At 40.0% G+C, this 19,457-nt stretch overlaps 1 protein-coding gene across 1 annotated transcript; it reads left to right on the top strand.

Moving 5' to 3' along the window:
• Positions 1–1,026: 1,026 nt before the first annotated feature.
• CUNH6orf163 (chromosome unknown C6orf163 homolog) lies at positions 1,027–18,488 on the top strand. The gene is made up of 5 exons (XM_004628298.2): positions 1,027–1,406; positions 4,269–4,363; positions 5,925–6,032; positions 9,689–9,891; positions 17,778–18,488. The coding sequence occupies exons 1-5, from the start codon at positions 1,259–1,261 to the stop codon at positions 18,208–18,210; spliced, it is 987 nt and encodes a 328-aa protein (XP_004628355.1). The 5' UTR covers positions 1,027–1,258; the 3' UTR covers positions 18,211–18,488.
• The last annotated feature ends 969 nt before the right edge of the window (positions 18,489–19,457 follow it).

Raw genomic sequence — 19,457 nt, 5'->3', positions numbered from 1 at the left:
CATTTTTGGCCAAAAAATAAGTTGTGGGTTTGTTTTGTTTTGTTTTGTTTTTACATTTTTTTTTCTGTATTTTTAGGGAAGGGTCTCACTACTAGATCAGACTCAGTGATTCTCCTGTTTACGGCCTCCCAAGTGCTGGGATTACAGGTGCACGGCACCACACCCAGTCTCAATTACTGTCTCCATGCACCCCAGAGGTGAGGCCTGCATGGCAGGCCCAGGTATCAAACCCCTGGCCCCTGAGTCTGCCTGAGTTCAATTCGAGTACAAAAAATAAAAATAAAATAAATAAATAAAATACACAACAAAATCAAAAAGTTTACAAAAAAAAATTGGGCCAGGGAGACAGTTCAGTGGCATAAGTGCCTGACTGGCATGGGCGAGGTCCCAAGTTTGATCCATGGTACCACACATACACACACACACTCAAAACCCTATGGCTGGCTGATTAATACTTAGCTCTATTTCAAAGATGTCCACCCCCACCAGTGAATATATTAACTTTCTATGGCAAAAGGAACTTTGTAGATGTCAATGCCAAGCATTTTTGAGAAGGGGACATCATCTTGGATTATCTAGATGGGCCTGGCATGTAACATGGGTTGCTAGACACAGAAGATCAGAGAAAGAGATGTCACCATGGAAGCAGGAGAAGAAAAAGCTATTGATGTGAGGAAAATGGATGACTTTAGAAGCTGCAAAAGCAAGGAAACTTTCTCTGCTAAAGAGAAAGTTTATACAGTAAATATCTCTAATGTCCTCAGGAACTGGCCCTCCTGATTTTTATCTCTAAAAGACTAATGTTGTACTCTGACTTCCAGAAATTGACGAGACTACACTTGTGTTATATTTATGCAATGAAATTTGATTTGTTACAGTGGCCACAGGAAAGCAATAAAGCAACTATCCGGAAAATGAATGGCTGCATCATGCCATCTTTGTCATTTAATTTCATGTTGCTTTTATGAGCAAAGCTTGTGTTACCTAGCAACAGTTGTTAAGTAAGGTAACAACTTAATGCTAATACCTAGAAGGGAGCACTTGATTACAGCTCCCCAAATCCAGCATCCATATCTTACATGAGAGAGGCTCTTAGTACCATTCTTTAATGTTGTGTCTAACAACACATAATTTATGTCCTTACCAGCATCTAGTAGTATCCTGAACCTCTCCCAGCTTGAATGTTTAGCTTCTTTTAAAACTACTTTTGCTGGTTCTAAGATTAGTTTAAATAGTAGGAGACATCTGAAATTTAATTATGATCAGAAACCCAAATTACACAAACTTTGTTTGCTGTGCTGTTTGTAATAAAATAATTCCACCAGCTCCTTTTGGGGAAACATTCAAAAGGATCCATGAATACAAGCCATTCAAGACATGTTTTTATACTCACAAAGATATACTGGGTAAGTGACTTTATTTTCTTTTATTCTAATATTTAGTAGCATTATGTGTTATTCTTCCTGTTACACCAGCTTTTCTCTGTTCAAAATTGCTTCTCCCACGGATGTCTAGTGTGAAAGGAAACACATTAGAATTCAGTTATGTGCATTAGGTAGAGTAGCCTTCCAACCTATTTCTTTACATGTAAATAAAAATATTAGTATGTATCTTTTAGATTATCATAAAGTTCTAATTAAATATTTGTACCTATTATAACATCTGGGGCATTCAAGTAAATGTGAGTTCTTTTCACTCTTGCCTCTACTTGGGTATCTCTCAAATGTGGAAGACAGTAAATATCTCTAATGTCCTAATAAGTGAAAGAAACTAACTAGTAGCTAGTGACGTAGATGTAAGGACATATAAATAATATGAGAATATTACATATATATTACATAAAAAATGGATTGTAATTACAGATTTCCATCTCATTTAACCATAAAAGATACCAAGAGTCTGCATTAGTATCATTTTTTATGAAGGTCAGCATTTTGTGATCCATGCTTACATTTCTTTCTAGAAATTTTTCATAATTGTATCTACACAGTGTTAGGCATTTGTTGTACAGTATAGGTCCCACTATTTGCTGGCCTACATTTTATGACTCCTCTAACACTTGAGGGAAAGAGCCAATGCCACCAAACATATACTTGCAGTCGCAGATGACAGAAACACAACTCAGAATAGACTGTGCATAAAATGGAATTATTTTACTTTAAACAGAAAGATTTGAGGAAGATCTGGCATCAAACTTAATTAGTTCTGCTTACTCTCCTAGTGAGTTTCCTGAAATGTTTACTCCTACAGTCAGATTTACTCTAGTAGCTGGGAAAGAAGGGGTATGGATCCAAATAGATCTAAGCATTTGTGATCTCCAACTTAGAAATCCGAGAGGAAAAGGTAGTTTTTCCTTAGATTCTTATATAAAATCCTGAGATGAGTCTTATTAGCCAGCCCTGAGCATGTGCTGATCTTGAGCCAATTACAGTGCCTGGAGGAGGTAAGAAAGGCCAAGAAGATTGGGGGCTGTGATTGGACATCCTCACCAGAACAATCTCAAGTGAAGGAGCATCTTCTTGAGAAAAGTGGGTCTTGTTACTAGTGGAAGAGCAGGGAAACAGAAAAGACAAAAACACATGTTCAGGGTCGCATGTGAATATTGCCAAGCTAGGCATTGTGAGATGGGCTTGTCATTCTAGGAAGTTTATTGCCAAAGCCTAACCATATGAAAAGTAACCGATTTCTCTGACCTAAAATATGAGAAATGAATGGGATGAGAATTTACGGAGAAAAATTCTATGATCTCAGTACCTGAAGCTTATCACTCACAATAATTTGTGGCACCTCTGACAACCTCGTGGTTGTAAAAAGATAGACAGATCCTGTGACCAACTCAAAAGATTCAGATCTTGATTCCAGGTTCAGTTTGATCTGAATCTACTTGATACAGCATTGTTTAACCTTAGATAACTACCCTTTCTAGGGAGAGGGGGCATTATGGACTTTTTATTATTTGGGAATCAGATAATTGACAAAGAATCAGCTACTTTGTTAGCTGCACAACTGAAGTAGTTAAGTCTTTTGCATATTAAAGAAAGGTACCTACGTGATGTTTTAAAGACAGTATTTGGCCTGCACCTTCCTGACAGAGGTAGTACAGCACCCAGACAGGAGCAAGAAGAATGTGCTAATCTCTTGAGTATTCACTCACAGTTCTAACTTAACTGTACAAAATATGCCACTTTATACAGGGGATTTATTCTGTGTAACTTCAGTTGCCTGCTGTCTGAATTGGGTGTGGCTTAGCTGAATAATGATCCTACTCAGGCCTAACCGTGCTCCAAGTTCTTTCCTAATCAGGGAAAGTCTACCCATTTTATGTGTGTCTTTAAAGAATGGATTGTGAATGACTGTGAATATAGCTCAGTGGTAGGAGTTGTACTTAGCATCTAATACCAAAAAAAAAAAAAGAGAGAGAGAGAAAGATAGAGACAGAAATAGCCAGGTGTGACGCACATGCCTACAATCCCAGCACCCAGGAGGCTGAGGCAGGACAGTACTAATTTTGAGGCCAGCCTAGGCTACATAGTTCAAGACCAGCCTAAATCACATAGTGAGACCCTGTCTCAAATAAGAGGAATTTCTGCCGAGTTCTGGGAACCCCCAGACGCAGTCCTAGCCCAGGTCCGGTGAGTGTGTGGAGAGCTTCCTGCTACCCTGCGCCTGCGGGACCAGTCCCAGCCCAGGCGCAGCGTGGGCCGGACCCTCTCCCGCCCCCTCGGGTTGCCCCCCACCACTCCGCCGTACCTCCCCCACCCCTCCCGCCGAGTAGGAATTTCTGCCGAGTTCCGGGAACCCCCAGACCCAGTCCTAGTCCTGGTCCGCAGCGGGAAGGAGCTGAGCACAGCAGCCAGACCTAAGCCAGACACAGCTGAATTAAGTCCAATCTCTGTAGAGCTCCACCTGAACTTCAGTATGTGCGAAGGTTATAACTACAGCAAAGATCTACAACAAAGGGCAGAGGACAGTGCTACACAAAATGACGAGAAGGAACAAAATGCAACCTCAGAACCCAAGCCCACCCGTAACAAGTGCAGAGGACACTAACACAGAACAAATTGGAAATCACACAGCTGAAAGCAATGAATCAACAGCTTCAAATAAATAAATAAAAACTTAGCGAAAAGGAAAGGAGAGGAAAAGAAAAGTTGATAGCTCCTAAAAGGATGTATCCCATAGATGACTCATGTAAATGACTAGATAATGCAGAAAGGAAAGCTAGGAAACAGTCTGGAGATTTGTGATCATTTCTCTTTAAATCACAGAAATTGGGGGAGATATTCTGAATAAAAAAGAACAAATTCAAGAGGATGTGCTCAAAGAAAGTATTGCAAAAGCAGAAGCTCAAGTGTGGAATAAGGTAAAAAGTTAGAAATTAATGTAAGATACATATTTACAGATCTTTTACTTTGTGGATTTGTCTAAAGCAAAAGCAGAGCATAGTAGGCAGGAGCATAGACTACAGAGAGTCAGACCGAACTGACTGAAGCTGGAGTGGCTTTGGGATCCTGGGCAAGTTCTTAAGCTCTGCAATAGAGACCTCTTCATGTACCAGAAAGGAATAATAGTAACAACAACCATTGTATAGAATCGTTGAGATTGGTCAATGCTATAATACACCTGGCAGACAGTAGGTGCTTAGCAAAAAATGGGTCCCCTCAAGAGCTTCTTTCCTTTTTTATTGCCCACTTTGGGAGAATGACTTGCCCTTCATTCCAGTTTGATTAAAACTCAAAAGGTAAAATCCTATACATCATGGTGGCTTACATTTAATATCTATACCACCATCTGTGCTGCATGTAATCCCCTAGACTGAACACTCATTTTTTTCTCCATGCTGCCTCTTGTCCTGCTTTCTGCCTCGTGTTCTGGCTCTGGAATCTTTGGTATTGCTGGCGTAAGGACTATGCCATAGTCCCTGCTATGTGAGACACTGAGGTGGAGAATCAGTTGGGTCCAGGAATCCAAGCCCAGCTTGGGTGTCACAGGGAGGGGCTGGCTCATTCAGAAGTCCACACATTCTTGACGCTTTGAGCATGTGCTTGCTGAGAGGCACTGGAGATTTGGATGCTGGGAGTCAGAGTGGGCAGAGCCTCCATCCTGTTGTCCCTACTTTCACTCACAGAAGGATGTAAATGGCTTCCTAAAGAGAAGTAAAGCTCCTTGAGGACAAGCCAAGCCATAGTGCTTAAGATGATATTGCATAATTTCCTCAGAAGATAAACATTGCAGCAAATAATATTGGAACTGTACATTGGCATGAATGTATTTTCAACAAAAAATATTCTAGTATGAATAGGCATAAAAATTTTATTACTGATAAATATTTTTTCAGGAGAGGTAGATTTATCAGTAATAAAATTCAAATTGCTCATGAACCACCAATTATACAGCCTAATATATGGCATGCTTTTGTGAATCATGATTGGGGTATAGGTTTATTGAGTGTCCCAGTAAAGTTCCCGAGCTTACTTAGTCTCTTCAAGTAAAGTTGTAAACTTCTTTCTGAACTCTTCTGTTCGTGCAAAGGTACTCAGCTTCCTTAGCCTATACCTTTTAACTGTGTATCTTCAGTGTCAGTGTTTTCAGATTTTCTACCCTGAGTATGTATTGTTTTGACAGTCAAGCAAGAGATGGTGCCAGGGAGAAAAGATAACTCAGCAACCTGTAAATAATAAAGCTGTCTGTAGCAATTCCTGAAGCAGCAGCAGCGTTCGCCAAGGCCTGGGGGGTGTGTAGGGTGTCGCTGGCTAAGGCAGCCAGGTTGCTGTGGAAGTCTGAGGCAGGAATTGAGAAGGTCATTCGGCAGCCACTAATTTTCAGTATTTGGGAAAACCTGACTTTCCAACAGTCCCAAATAATGAGTTGACCTGTGTTTATCCTGATAATATTAATAAATAACCGAGCTCTTTCTTTCAAAGGCCAATGAACGCCAAAAACAAGCAGTGGACAAAGCCCTTGAAGACGCAAATGAGAGACACAAATTTCAAATTCAGATTTTGGAAGAAAAACATCAAAAAGATTTACAGGTTTTTTTCATAATGGCTTGTAGAATAAAGTACTTAGGTTGGAGAGGGAATGGGAGAAAATAGTAATATGTAAAGACGAGGTTGGTGTGTTATAGAGGCTAAAAGGGTGGCCTTGGAGGTTCACAGAAGACATGCTGAGCTCTGTGGATCTGTGCCGCTCTAAGGGAAAAACCTCGTAGCTTACTTGCTAAAAGGAGCTTTACCCACCAGCCCTGCCCTGCCACCTGTCCATGACACTTTGATCTCCTTCATAGCCGTCATCACTGTTGCAGTTAAATAATTGGTTGGTTACTTGTTTAATGTCTGACAAGCCCCCACCCCACTGCAGCTTTCCTCAGGGCACGTCTTTGTATCCTTCCACTAGCTTGGGTGCCTGTCACAGTGCCTTGACTTAGCAGGGGCTTCAAGGATTGTAGAACAAATCCCACAGGCTGTTCTCTTCCTGCTTCGAGTCTGGTTGCATTCCTTTCCCTAAATTTGTATTTCTTGTACTGCCAAGACCCCACTCCCCCCAGCTGTCCCTCAAGGATTCCTGCAGGACTATGGTCACAAGATGTGGGCAATGCTTTCTAGCCTGCAGCTTGTTGTACCACATGATTCTAGGTAACTAATAAACTTTCCAGCCCAGGAATTCATTGTTTGGCTTAGCACCTCAGTTGTACAGAGTGCTCACAAAACAAGGATATGGGACAGTTTTCATGTCTGCCTGGCGGGGGGAGATAGGATGAGACAGGTGCAGGTGTGCTGTTACGTGAGCAGCACGTGGAAGAAGCCGCAGGGACCTGGCCCAGTGTTAGCCTAACTGGCTAAGAACAGAGACTCTGGGCTCATGCACTCATTGTTTCAGTAACGAACACCTGCCATCTGCTGTGTTGTGTACTCGATGAGATCACGGGCTGCCCTTGCCCTCAGCGGACTGGTGGGGAGGGATTCTGCCCTAGGGTTCCAAAGGACGAAAGGGCTGCTGCCTGCTTGACACCAGTTGTCTACTCCAGCCAGGCGTGGCATGGGCACAAAGAGTGGACTGCGGCAGTCCACTGTATCCTGACCCTCAGTGCAGAGAAGGAAATACCATGCTTCACCTTCCATAAGGTCAAAACAAACCAGACTCGAAAGAGACATAGAGATTTTAGTTATAAAACCTGAAATGTTTCTTGAAAGGGATACTGTATAAAGAAATATCTTTCAACTATCTGCATAGGAAACATGATGGAGTTCATGAAGCTTTTTATCTTGAAATGTGGGCTGATCATTCAAAATGCGTTTTATTAAAAGCTGACCCTACATCAACTGAGAGCATTGCCAAGTAGCAGGTTATTAAATTATTTCTGGAGCTGTATGTGTTCTAGTCCTATGTGAAGCAGTAAGATGATTTTAGTTTTACCAAATCATTACATAAATAAGGAACTAATTTTAATTCTCTTGAGTTCTAGTTCAGAACCTATTCAAAATAAAGGGCTAGGTATAATTTTAAAATTCTATGATTCCCGCAGAAATAGCTGCATCATACGCCACTTCACCTAGCTGAAGCCCAGCCAGCTGGTGGTCTCAATTATTGAGACTACCTGAAAACTCAGAATTAAGCTAAAATGTTTTCTACTGCTTTAAATAAAAGTCTCTGACTCCAAGAGAAGAACTGAGGCTTCTCTTCCATAGTAAAGCTTCTCCAGCCCCACTCTGACGTCATGATACTTGGCAAACTGAACCCAACAGAGTTGGTTGCTTGATTTTTCAAATCCAAAATAGAGTAAATGTTGGAAACAAGGAAAAAAGGGAGGAGTCAGTGAAAAAAATAGTGCTCATCCTAAGGCATGGGAAGGACAAGAAAAACTACAAAGAACAGATGCCACATCTCCAATATCAAAGCAGTCCAGGATCATTTACAACAGAGACAAATATTCCTATGAGATGGGACAATTATTTATTAGATGCCATATAAAGTTTTTAACCCAGTACTATCATTCACCTTAATCTACTGAGAGCATATCAAGAAGATGTTAGTGTCTTAGTTTACTCTTTTTATAAAATTAAGCATTGAGGTTGGAGGCCAAAATATTTTATCAGAAGTGCCAAATTAAGATAATACATTCTTCACAGTAAAAAAAATCTTGTTAGCATTTCTAAACCATCAATGTTTTCCTAAAAAGATATTCAAAATACAAAAATACACTGAGAGAGGCCACTTTTTTTTTTTAAAGTTTTTATTTTGATTGATACAGGGAGCCTCCCCTGCTCTGGGACTATAGGTTATTGAAGAAGGTTATTGAATGATTTCTAAAAAATTGGGGTTTGGGGGTTGGCACGTCATGCAGTACCAGGGATCGAACTTGGGGCCTTATGCTTGCCAGGCAGGAGCTTAGACCATTGAGCTATCTCCCCAGCCCTAACATTGATTTTTGTGGTCTCTTTTTCTCTTTATTTTCTTCCCTCTTTGGAATAGCCAAAGTGAATGGCTGACAGGGTGAAAACTTTTCTGCTTGAAAAAAACTAAAGTCTAAAACAATTTAGTTTCAGTGTTTGTTTGCTTTGATGTTGGTTTTGGTGCAGGGATGAACTATAACCTCTTCCCATCTAACTAATATTTCAGCTGTTGAAACATTTTGTAAGAAGCTAAAAGCAGTTTCCATCTGACTTGCAGCTTCAGCCTAGGGGCCTTTCTGGACGCACCATATGTGGAGGTGGCTCTCCTGGGCACCCAAGAAAGGGTGCTAAGGGGGCTTAAGCGGCCTTCAGCTGGGATGCTTTTTAATGTTTTTGTTCCTTTCAACTCGAAGTAAGGTTTCGCTTGAAGGATAGACTTTGCCATTTAAAAAAAAGAAGGTCCACTGTGATGTACAGAGTTTCTGGAAGGAAAACAAATTGATAAATTTCTTCAAAGACTAGTATTTCAACTAGCAATTATTAGAGAAATCGACAGTCAAGAACTCTGATTTTTCTCTCAAGTTATTTCACTGACATGTTCGTGAAGCAACTTATTTATGTTCTCCTAATATCTTCCTTTAAAAAATAAAGATAAAAATTTACCTTTAAATGAAGTTTCAAAACTCCAGGTTTTTGAGTTCTAGGTTCAAAGTTTGAACCTGGCCACTGATTATCTCAGGAGTGGGCCTGGAAGGCAGGTTCTGGTGACTGCAGTGACATACATCTGTTTTTTCCCTGAATCTCAGTTTTTTGCCTAGCCTGGAAGATACCCTGGAGGTACAGTTGTCTGTTCCATTTTACTGTATAGAGATAATATGATAACTTAGAAAAAAAGACCTGGGCTGGGCCGGTAGCTCCATGTGAGAGGGCTTGCCTTGCATGTACAAGGCCCTCAGGTGTGATCTCTAGCCCTAAAAAACAAATTTCAACCTTACCCTCTAACCAGCATTCTTGCATATTCCTTTTCCATATGATCTGTACAGTATATATCTATGTATATACATGTATAGATATATAGATATAGATATATAGATTTACTACATAATTTGTACATTTTTGGTTTTGCTTAACATGTAAATGAAAGCTTTCCATATCAGATAGAACATTCTTTCAAATCATCCTTGTTAACAGGCATTCCATCAAGTAGATGAAACTATGATGTAGACCCCACATCTTAGTACTCATCATCCTACAACATCAAAGCTATGAGATCTGAACGAGGTTTTCCATTTAAGGCAATGGCAGATAAAACCAAGACAGAGGTGTTTCAAAACATGGGTGAGGAAATGAAGAGAGAAAACCTGGCTGCAGAACAACGCATGGTACATCGAATCCAGAGGATTATGGTGGAGTGCCACAAGGAGAAGATGGAGGCCGTGCAGAGGGCCCGGGAGGAGGAGCGCCAGATAGCACAGCTGGCTCTCAAGGACCAGAAAAGGTATTTCAGAGGCCACACTGAAAATTCACACGCAACTTTACTGAAGTGCACCTGGGGAAAGGGATAAGGTTGGGTGCATGGCGGATATTACCCAGTTTTTGTTTTATCCTTCTTTATTATGAGATGTATCATATATAGAGATGCTATATTAGAAGAAGGAGGTTGATAGAAAAATAGTAGCTGGATGTGGTGGCACATGTCTGTAATCCTAGAACTCCGGAGGCTGAGGCAGAAAGGTCGCTGTGAGTTTGAAATCAGCCTGGGCTATAAAGTGAGCTCAAAACCAGCCTGAACTACATAACAAGACCCTGTTTAAAAAAAAAAAAAAAAAAGTAACATAATTGCTCAAGGTTCTAACATCCAATTTAGCAAACTGGCAATTGCCAACATTTCTGAATCTCCTGTGTATTGTTTCTCAGTCATATTTCCTTCACTCCCATTTTCCACAGATATTTAAACTTCTAAATATTGTGATCTTACATATCTCTACCTTTAAGAGGCTAAGGAGAAAAATCAAGAAACATTTTCCCATGCATACATAAATTTTTATTTATGTCCCTTAACCTAGTTCATATGCTACTATAGATGTGCTACTTCTTAGGCTGTTTTCTTCTTTCTAAATAACATATGTTGCAAAAGTTGACCTTATAAAAATGTGTAGATCAAAATTCACAGCTTCCGACTTATTTTTTCACTACTTCTTCCCAGAAACAAACATCTTAAGTAATAGGGTCTCTATTTTCCTGAGTCTTTTGCTGTATTTACAGCCTGTGCATAGTCACAAATCATTTTCTAATGGAGCAAGTCACATACATGCCAAAGGAGAATGTGCGGCCGGTGTAGTTCAAAAACACCAAGGCAGTCATGTTCATGTAGGAGAAGAAGGTTCGATGGCATAAGACAACAGTCAGGACACCAGAGCTCGTCAGGTGTAGAGAAGGCCACAGCTTCCCAGCACTCGGTGACCTGCCCACGACCCCTGAACTGTAACACCAGAACCGAGCCTGAGACCACCCTGTTTGGCCTCCTGTTTGTTTGTCACTTGAGTTAACAAGCAATTCCTTTTAAATATCATCAAATGAGATCTTTTTCATTAGAACTGCTTATAAGAGGGCCAAAAGTAGAGTCCTGGATGAGATGCAGATAGAATGAGGGCCCAACTGCAGCAGTTTCTGCATGCGTTTCTTCCTACATAGATGTAGATCATTGTGGAGGTGGAAGAGAAAGGTGAGAGGGAGAGAACGTGACCTGGGAGTAAGTTGTGGGCCCGCATAGTGGAAGGCAGGCCCTCTCCGCACCTCCCTTCCATCTACAGGAGCTGTGCACTTCTCCAAGGGCACGGTTCCACTCCTCACCATCCCTGCAGGCCCTGATCCCTTCCTTGCTCTGTGCTTCTGCCCACCTCCAGCTCTTTCTGCTGTAAAGTCTGGGTGGAAAGTTTCCAGTGTCCATCTTTTATTGAATTAAAAACACTAAGATAGAGAGCTGCCATGTATGTTCTTTAAATGTATCCACCTGTAATGCCTCTTTTGTTCATTGATGTTCCCACATGCCTAGAAGAGAACACAACACATAGTGAGCATTCTTTATTCATTAAAAGAATGGTTAAAAATTTTTTTTTTTGGTGTTTTTGAAGCCAGGTCTCACTATGCAGTGCAGCCTGGCCTTGAACTTTCTTATATAACCCAGGCTGGCTTTGAACTCCTAGAAATCCTGCCTGAGTAGCCTGAGTTCTGCGATTATTGGTGTGTGCCACCACACCCAGCAGTTTCAATTTATTTTGATCAGCTGAACTCTATAGCATACCAGACCTTATTTCTAGACACTGATAGATTTCAGTGTTCCTTGGAGCATTTGGAGGAATATATATATATATATATATATATATATATATATATGCCAGTACTTTTGTTTTAATCTCCATATTTTTCAAAGTTTTAAAAATAGTTTTCTTCATGTTATATATAATGAATATATTCATTACAGAGAACTGGTAGTACATTTATCACTCTTTAATCCTTTCTACTTCCCCTGCCCCTGCCCTCTCCCTCCATCTCCAGATACCTTTCCTATTTGTTTTTTTGTCTTTTTTTTTTTTTTTCCAGAACCAGGTCTTGCACTCAGGACTTTGTGCTTGCCAGGCAAGTGCTTATTCTACTGAGCTATTTCCCTGGCCTCTCCCTTTACTATTTGTAAAGGTCTATTTCCCCACTTTCTATTCTTTTTTTTATTTTGTTCTTCATCTTATTATTTTTTTATAGTGCCAACTTTTAAAAAAAATTTTTATTATTTATTTATTTATTTATTTATTTATTTATTTGTGTGTGTGTATGTGTGTGTGGCCAGCTCAGCCCACCAGGGGGCGGGGACTGGCTGGCATGTGGCGCCGGGGGATTGAACCGCGGTCTCTGTGCTCCACTAAGCTTGTTCCAAGTAGGTGCCCTAGACCACTGAGCCATCTCACCAGCCCCGTTCTTCATATTATTTATACTTTGAATTTCCTCATAAAAGAGGAACTGATATTTAAGCTTCTCTTTCTGATTTTACTGATCATTATAGTCTCAAGTCTACAAATGACTCAAATGGCATCTAATTTTTTGAGTTCTTTATTTTAGATTTTAGTCCTGACTGAGGAATAGCTGGCAATTTATCCTTCTCTATGGCAGATAGTGCTCCATTGTGTATATAAACCACATTTTCTGTTGCTGGAAGTATAGGCTGCTTCCAAGCTTTAGCTATGCTGAGTTAAATTTCTATAGACATGGTAATGCATGTGGTACTGCAATATGATGTCTTTGACACTCAAGAATATACCTGGAAGGGTATCTAGGTGGGTCAGTTGGACTTTCTATTTTTAGTTTTTTGAGAAATCTGCTTATTGATTTCCATAATGGTTATCCTAATTTATACTTCCATCAAGAGTGTAGAAGGTATACAGTGAACAGCACTCTGCCCTGAAAAAGAAGCTTGAGACATGTCTAGCTTATGCTTATCTTGATAAGTGGATGCACCTTGAGATCAAACTCTTAAGTGAAATAAATCAGCCACATATGTTCATTTATTTATTTTTGTGCCAGGAATAGAATGCAGAACCTTGTGTTTGCCAGGCAGGCGCTGTACCTCTGAGCTATACGTGTGGTCCTAACACACATGTTTAAATACCATATCATTTCTCTTGGGTGAGAAACTGAAAGTGTAAATAAGGACCAAAATATATAATAGATATTGGGAAATGAGAAGAAAATGTTCAAATGGGAAGAGAATGAGGGAGGGAGATAGGGAAAGAAAGGACAGGACAAGAAAAAAAAAAAAGAAGGGAAAGATGGCAACAAAGTTTCTGTAAATTAGGGAAAGAGGGGTTGAAGGTAGGGGAGAGGAATGGGGATAAAAGGACGATGTCATGTACAGACACAAATTCCCTCTCATGCATGTTATCATCGTGTATATCTAAAATGTACCAATAATATGTTTCAGTGTAGAAGGATTTCTTTTCCCACCACTTGGCCAGATTTGGTTGGTTTTTTCCTTCTTGATGATGGCCATTCCTTCGGACAGAATCTCAGTGTTGTTTCACTTTGCAGTCCTCTAATTGCCAAAGATGTTGAATGTTTTTTCATGTGCTTATTGGCTATTTATATTTCTTCTCTCGAGAAGTGTTTATTTATTCTAGTTGTGCACTTACTGGTTGGGTCTTTGTTTAGGGGGTGTCTAATTTTTTGAGTTCTTTATTTTAGATTTTAGTCCTCTTACTGAGCTGGCAATTTCTTTCCCATTCTGTCGGTTTCCCTTCACTCTGTTGGCTGTCTCCTTTGCTATGCAGCAGATTTTTAATTTGATATGATCCCATTTGTTGATTCTTGGTACTATTTCTTGTGTAAGTGGAGTGTTGTTCTAGAATCCCTTGCCCATCCTATGTCTTCAAGAGTTTTACCGTTTGGTCAACTGTAGTTAGAATTTGTAGATCCTTTATTTGACTATATAAACTTTAATCCAAGACTTAAGGATTCAGAGTGCTTACATATTATGAGAAATATGTTCAGTGAACAGAAACTTTTGTGCATGAAGGTGATTATTTTTACACAGATTATCTTGGAGACACTGGACTTTTCTTTTCCTAAAGTTAAAAAAAATTGGAAAAGTTCTGATTGTTTTCTAGCCCAAGGCAAAGCATGGGTGGAGCAACTGCTCAGAATTTTTGTGGTCAGTACTATAATTTCTAGTGACAGCTCCCTTTATTCCATACCCACTACACACTAGGCCCTTTGTATGCTTTTCATCAAATTTTATGTGCCTCCCAGAAGGGTTCTACTAACCTGCATGTCTTCAGATTAAAACCCTGAGTCTTGGACAGAAACTGACAAAGGACTGACAGACAAAGGCTGACAAAGAAGAGCTGACAGGGCCTGATCTGAGACCTGTCCTCTGGGATGCCCAAGTCTGACACTCCATGATGTTCCCCTCCTCTGTGATAAATGACGTAAGCTATGGAGAGGATTTGTCCACCTCCTCTCAGCTTGCCAAGTGCCCTCTGTGAACGTGGCAGTAAGCATCCAACATAAAAACGTAAGGATCCTTCTTCAACTTATCAAATAGATAGTGCACAGCCACCCTGTCCAAACAGGCTTGAATGCACTGGCACACATGATGCAGGGGGTGTAGGAGTCTAAAGTTTTGGAAAGATCAAGCAGTGGGAGCGTGTGTTCCAGTAGGTCTCTCCAGAAGAGGTTGGTTTTGAATTGAGCCTTAGGAGATAAGAGACCCCATTTGTGAGAGAGGCAAGAGAATGAGAACAGAATGATTAAAGATTTGGAAGGAGACACTTGATGATTCTCTTGTAGGACTGCAGAAGAAAACCAAAATTCACTTTCTTTGTGGACACAATTAGGTTTGAATCCTCCTCTTTCTGCATCCCCCATAGTCTCCCTCACAGGCTCCAGTGCTGGCAGTCAAGCTTTGTGATATTTTGGGGGCTTATCTCTCACCCCTCCTTCTCTCATCATTGTCCCTCCAAAATATCACAAGATGATATTAATTGATCTCCCTGTTTCATCTCTCTGAATTCATTCACAGTTACCAGAATAACAGTTTTTTTTTTTTTTTTTTTTTTTTTTTTTTGAATAGCAGTTCTTGCAAGTTGCATTCATTGTGTTGTCCTCCAACAAAAAATTTATCATGGTCTCTCATGAGCAGTGGTGGAGGGAGGAACTCCCTCCCACTGGATTAATTGTGTGCAATCAATCATTTGATCTCTATAAGCCTCGTTGTCCTCACATGGAAATAATGATGGGTAAGAAATAAAAGTAGTCCAAGCTTCTGTGGATTCTTGGGAAAGTTAAAGGAGAGAAAATACATTCAGAATGCTTAGTGTGGTCCATGGGACACAAAGTGTTCAATAAATAGTAACCCTTGCTGGTAGTAATGGATGCGGCCCAGGTGGTGAGAAAATGAAGGAAAAACTGGCCCCGTAAGTAGAAAGGCTAAGCAGAATGATGTTTACGTCAGGATTGGGAAGTCTGTCTACTTTTAAGGTCCAATTGGAAGAATTAGAGATGAGAGAACTGTATCTTGGAGAATGGCATATGGATGATAAGTAGGTAGTAAATCTTGGAAAGGCTGTGTTAAACTGGGAGGCGGGGGGGGGGGTATTAGCTATGCATATTTGAACCAGGTATTTACAGATTTTTAAATTCTGCAGAGGCTTTGTTTATACAAGGTTAACTCCAGAAGTCCCCTGAAGTGTATCACAAAGTTGAGAACATTTGCCCTGGACTCACACCACCTGGCTTATAGGGCAGCTTTTACCACTTCCACTGTTTAAGTGAACACGAACAAGTTAACTTCTTTGAGCCTTAGTATCCTCATCATAAATGAGGCATAACGAGAGGGTTTGTTTTAAGGAATCATTGAGTTACTTTCAGCACAGAAGCTCGTCTTCCAGTTTGACACATGGGAAGATGTCCACATGGACTAATTTATGCTATAAATTACACACAACCACATATACTATAACCAGAAGTCTAAATCATTCAGCAGCGGTTTTCAAAGTGTGGTCCAAGGACCTTCAGGGTCCCTGAGACCTTTTGGGGGTACAGTATCCATGAAATATATTCTTGATCACACTAAGATGTTATTTGCCTTTTTCACTCTTATTTTCTAATACATGTTTGTTTGTTTGTTTTTGTCTTTTTGAAACAGTTTCACTGTGAAGTTCAGGCTGGCCTTGAACTCCATTTTTTTTAGCCCAGGCTGGCCTTGAACTCAAAGTGGTCCACCTGCCTCACCCTCCTGAGTGCTGGGATTACAGGTGTGTGCCACCACCCCTGGCTCTAATACATGTTTAGTAAGTTTTCCACAGGCTTTATGATGTGTCATATCCCAACATACTGAAAACCTAGCATTTTTATTAGGACAGATATTAAAGGATTTTTTCCAAGAAAACCTCCATAAAGTTATACTATTCTCATCAAATATGTTATTGCTTTGGAATATGTGTTTTACATTAAAATGACTAAGCTAATGTATATATATATATATATATATATTTTTTTTTTTTAAATAAATATTGTTCAAATGTCTCACTTTTAGAAATAAATCAGACACAAATTGTTTCTCTTGTGTGAGAAACCCAGAGGGTAAATAAGGATCAAAATGATGATAGATATTTGGAAGTAGAAATAAATTGTTCAAATGGAAGAGAAAACAAGAAGGGGGAAGGGGAAGAGAGAGAATAGGGATCAAAGGTTAAAGAAGAATGAAAGAAAACAGTAAAAACAAAACTTAGTAAAGGGAGAGGGGAAGAAAAATTGGAAATGGGAGAAAAAGAAGATGTAATACGTATAGCTACAAAATCCCTACGAAGTTGTGATCAGTGTGTGTGTGTCAAAAATGTACCAATAAGTTAAATTTTTTTAAAGTATAAAAAGTCTGATGTTTAGTTTAGAATATGATTAATGTCAATATATATAACTCATAGAAACATTGTTATAAATAAATCTTGGATTTGTTAGTAATTTCAGTGTAAATGGATTCAAAAAATTTAAAATAAACATCATAAAATGCTGCTCAAATAAAATCAAGATTAGAGCTAAATCTCACCTGAGTGCAATGTTTTCTTTCCTCTGGCTAAAAGCCATTGAAATGATGTAAAAAATAGTTTCTCTGTTGGAATTTTGACCTTTTCTTCCTCCTCCTCCTCCTCCTCCTCCTCCTCCTCCTCTTCCTCTTCCTCCTCATCTTCCTCTTTCTCCTCCTCCTCTTTCTCCTCCTCCTCCTCCTCTTCCTTCTCCTCCTCCTCCTCCTCCTCCTCTCCCCACCCCTACATTGTACTAGGATTGAACCCAGGGCCTTCAAAATGTTACGCAAGTATCCAATACTGAGTTACATCCCAAGCATTGTTTCTTCATTTTTAAGAACAATGTACTAGTATTTTGGGGGCCAAGGTAGGCTCAATCCCCTGAAGTTACTGTTTAACATTAAACTAGTGGCCTCACTTCCATCCTTAGCAAGGCGGTGTATGGACAGCACCATGACCCATACCCAGCTCTGAAATATAGTTTTTGATGGATTGCTAATAGCTAATGCAGCCCGAAATCTCACATATACCAACCTGCTTTGGGCTGGTGGTTTACCTCAACAATGTAATGATTTCTAAGGGGCCTGCCCATTAGCTCAGTTGTTCAAGTGACTGCTTAAACAAAGCAATCAGGATGCTGTGGTTTGATCCCCAGATCCTCAGGCCTTACCAGATCTGCCCTGAAAGCATCCTGAGCCAGCCCCACCCTCCGCAAAAAAGTAGTGACTTCCAGTACATAGGTGGTTAAAGGCAAAACCATTTTGCTTTTAGTGACTAATTGATCTGACTTCTAAATCCGTATTATTTTCTGTAGCAAGGTCTTGGAGGAACTTGTGAAGGCCGGCTTGGAAGGATTTAAGGAGCAGAAGCTGAACATGGAGCAGTTAATAAAGGCAAAGGAACAAGAAATGAATGCGTACTATGGCTTGGCTCAGAGGCGGCGGCAAGAGGCGGTACAGCAGGTGCTTTACAAAACAGAGAAAACACACCGGGCCACGCTGAGCAATGTGGTGAATAAGCTGGCTAATACCCAGGGGGAGTTGCTGTCCATAGCGGAACAACTGGGAATCATGACAAGCTGGAAGGACTTTCTGGAGGAGGAGTTACAGGAAACCAGAGCAGCATTTCAAAAATACATCAATTATACTTTCCCTAAGCTTTCACCAGGGCATGCCGACTTTATTCTGCCAGAAAGAAAGAAAATGCCTTCCTATCTGGTTACACAGCATGAAACAATTCCAAAGTAGAAGTCTTCACCTGAAATGTCTCTGCAAAAGAGCCAACATTCACTGAATAAATTTATCCAACATCACGTGTTGGTCTCGAGTACTGTGCATGTCACTACACACAGCATTGTCACGGAAAACCAAAATGCGCAGGAGCACTTTGCAGCTTACAGTGAGAAGCATCAAACTGATTAGGAGGGAAAATGACTCTTGGAGAAAGTACAGACATCTGGCCTTATCTGGCTTTATTAATTTCTACATCAAATATAATTAGTGTCTGTTACATTGGAAATAAGTAAAGGGCCGGGGAGATAGCTCAGTAGAATAAGTGCCTGCCTGGCAAGTGCAGGGTCCTGAGTTCAATCCCTGGAGCCACAAAATAAAAAACATAATAAAAAGTAGTAAGTGTTAAGGGCCCCATTATTAGATTGTTCCACTGTAAAGAGGTGCGCAGCTTCCAGTAGGGAGATTGCTGTTGGTTATGTGCAGCACTATTTTTAAGGAATCTCCCTCCTATTAGGTAAGACAAAATTTGAATTCTAAAATCCATATATCAGTTAATTCAGAAAGGACTTTATTTTATCTGCCAGTTGTAAAGCAAAATTGTCTCCAGGTACCAGGTGCCCTGCCTCCAGGGACCAGGAATCCTCCTGCATTCATACTCAAACCTAGAGGTATGTGGCACTTATCTCCTGTGGGACAAAACGCAAAATGCCTTTAGGAACCGAAGTGCTTTGGACCAAAAGAGGTCAACGTGTACTAAATTAAAATGGAAAAATATCTGAGCCATTGAGTCTTCTGCAAAAATCTATCCAGGAAAAATGAAGGAAGGGAAAAGGCAGAGAGGGAGAGTCTATCTCCCTTTATGTATGATTTTTTTCTTGTCAATGAATAACAATTAATGTAATTATCTTAACATATATAGGAATATACATATATTAGTATAGATATATATGTTAAGATAGTTACATTAATGTAACTATCTTATTATTATTCATTGACAAGAAAGTTTTATCCCTGTATGTTTGACTGGTTTTTCCATGACTATATCTTATCATATAAACAGCTACTTTGAAGATAATATACAATGTAATAACCTATAATCTTTTTTTTTTTTTGTACCGGGGATCAAACTCAGAACCTTGTGCTTACCGGGCAGGTGCTCCAGCCACTGAGCTACCTCCCCGGCCCTCTCCTGTAATCTTGTTTTGAAATTCTATATCATTGTTTTTTCTTTTCTTTACAATACAATCTACTCAGTATAAAAT

This window comes from Octodon degus, unplaced genomic scaffold (genome assembly GCF_000260255.1).
Source record: "Octodon degus isolate 3935 unplaced genomic scaffold, OctDeg1.0 scaffold00022, whole genome shotgun sequence".
Classification (NCBI taxonomy): Eukaryota; Metazoa; Chordata; class Mammalia; order Rodentia; family Octodontidae; genus Octodon; species Octodon degus.
This window is presented reverse-complemented; position numbering and strand designations above follow the sequence as displayed.

Bases quoted from the DNA above. Each gene is read 5' to 3' on its own strand.
- CUNH6orf163 (XM_004628298.2), top strand. From the start codon at position 1,259: ATGATCAGAAACCCAAATTACACAAACTTTGTTTGCTGTGCTGTTTGT. The intron at 1,407-4,268 runs GTAAGTGACTTT...TTTAAATCACAG, and splicing joins TACTCACAAAGATATACTGG to AAATTGGGGGAGATATTCTG. The intron at 9,892-17,777 runs GTATTTCAGAGG...TATTTTCTGTAG, and splicing joins GCTCTCAAGGACCAGAAAAG to CAAGGTCTTGGAGGAACTTG.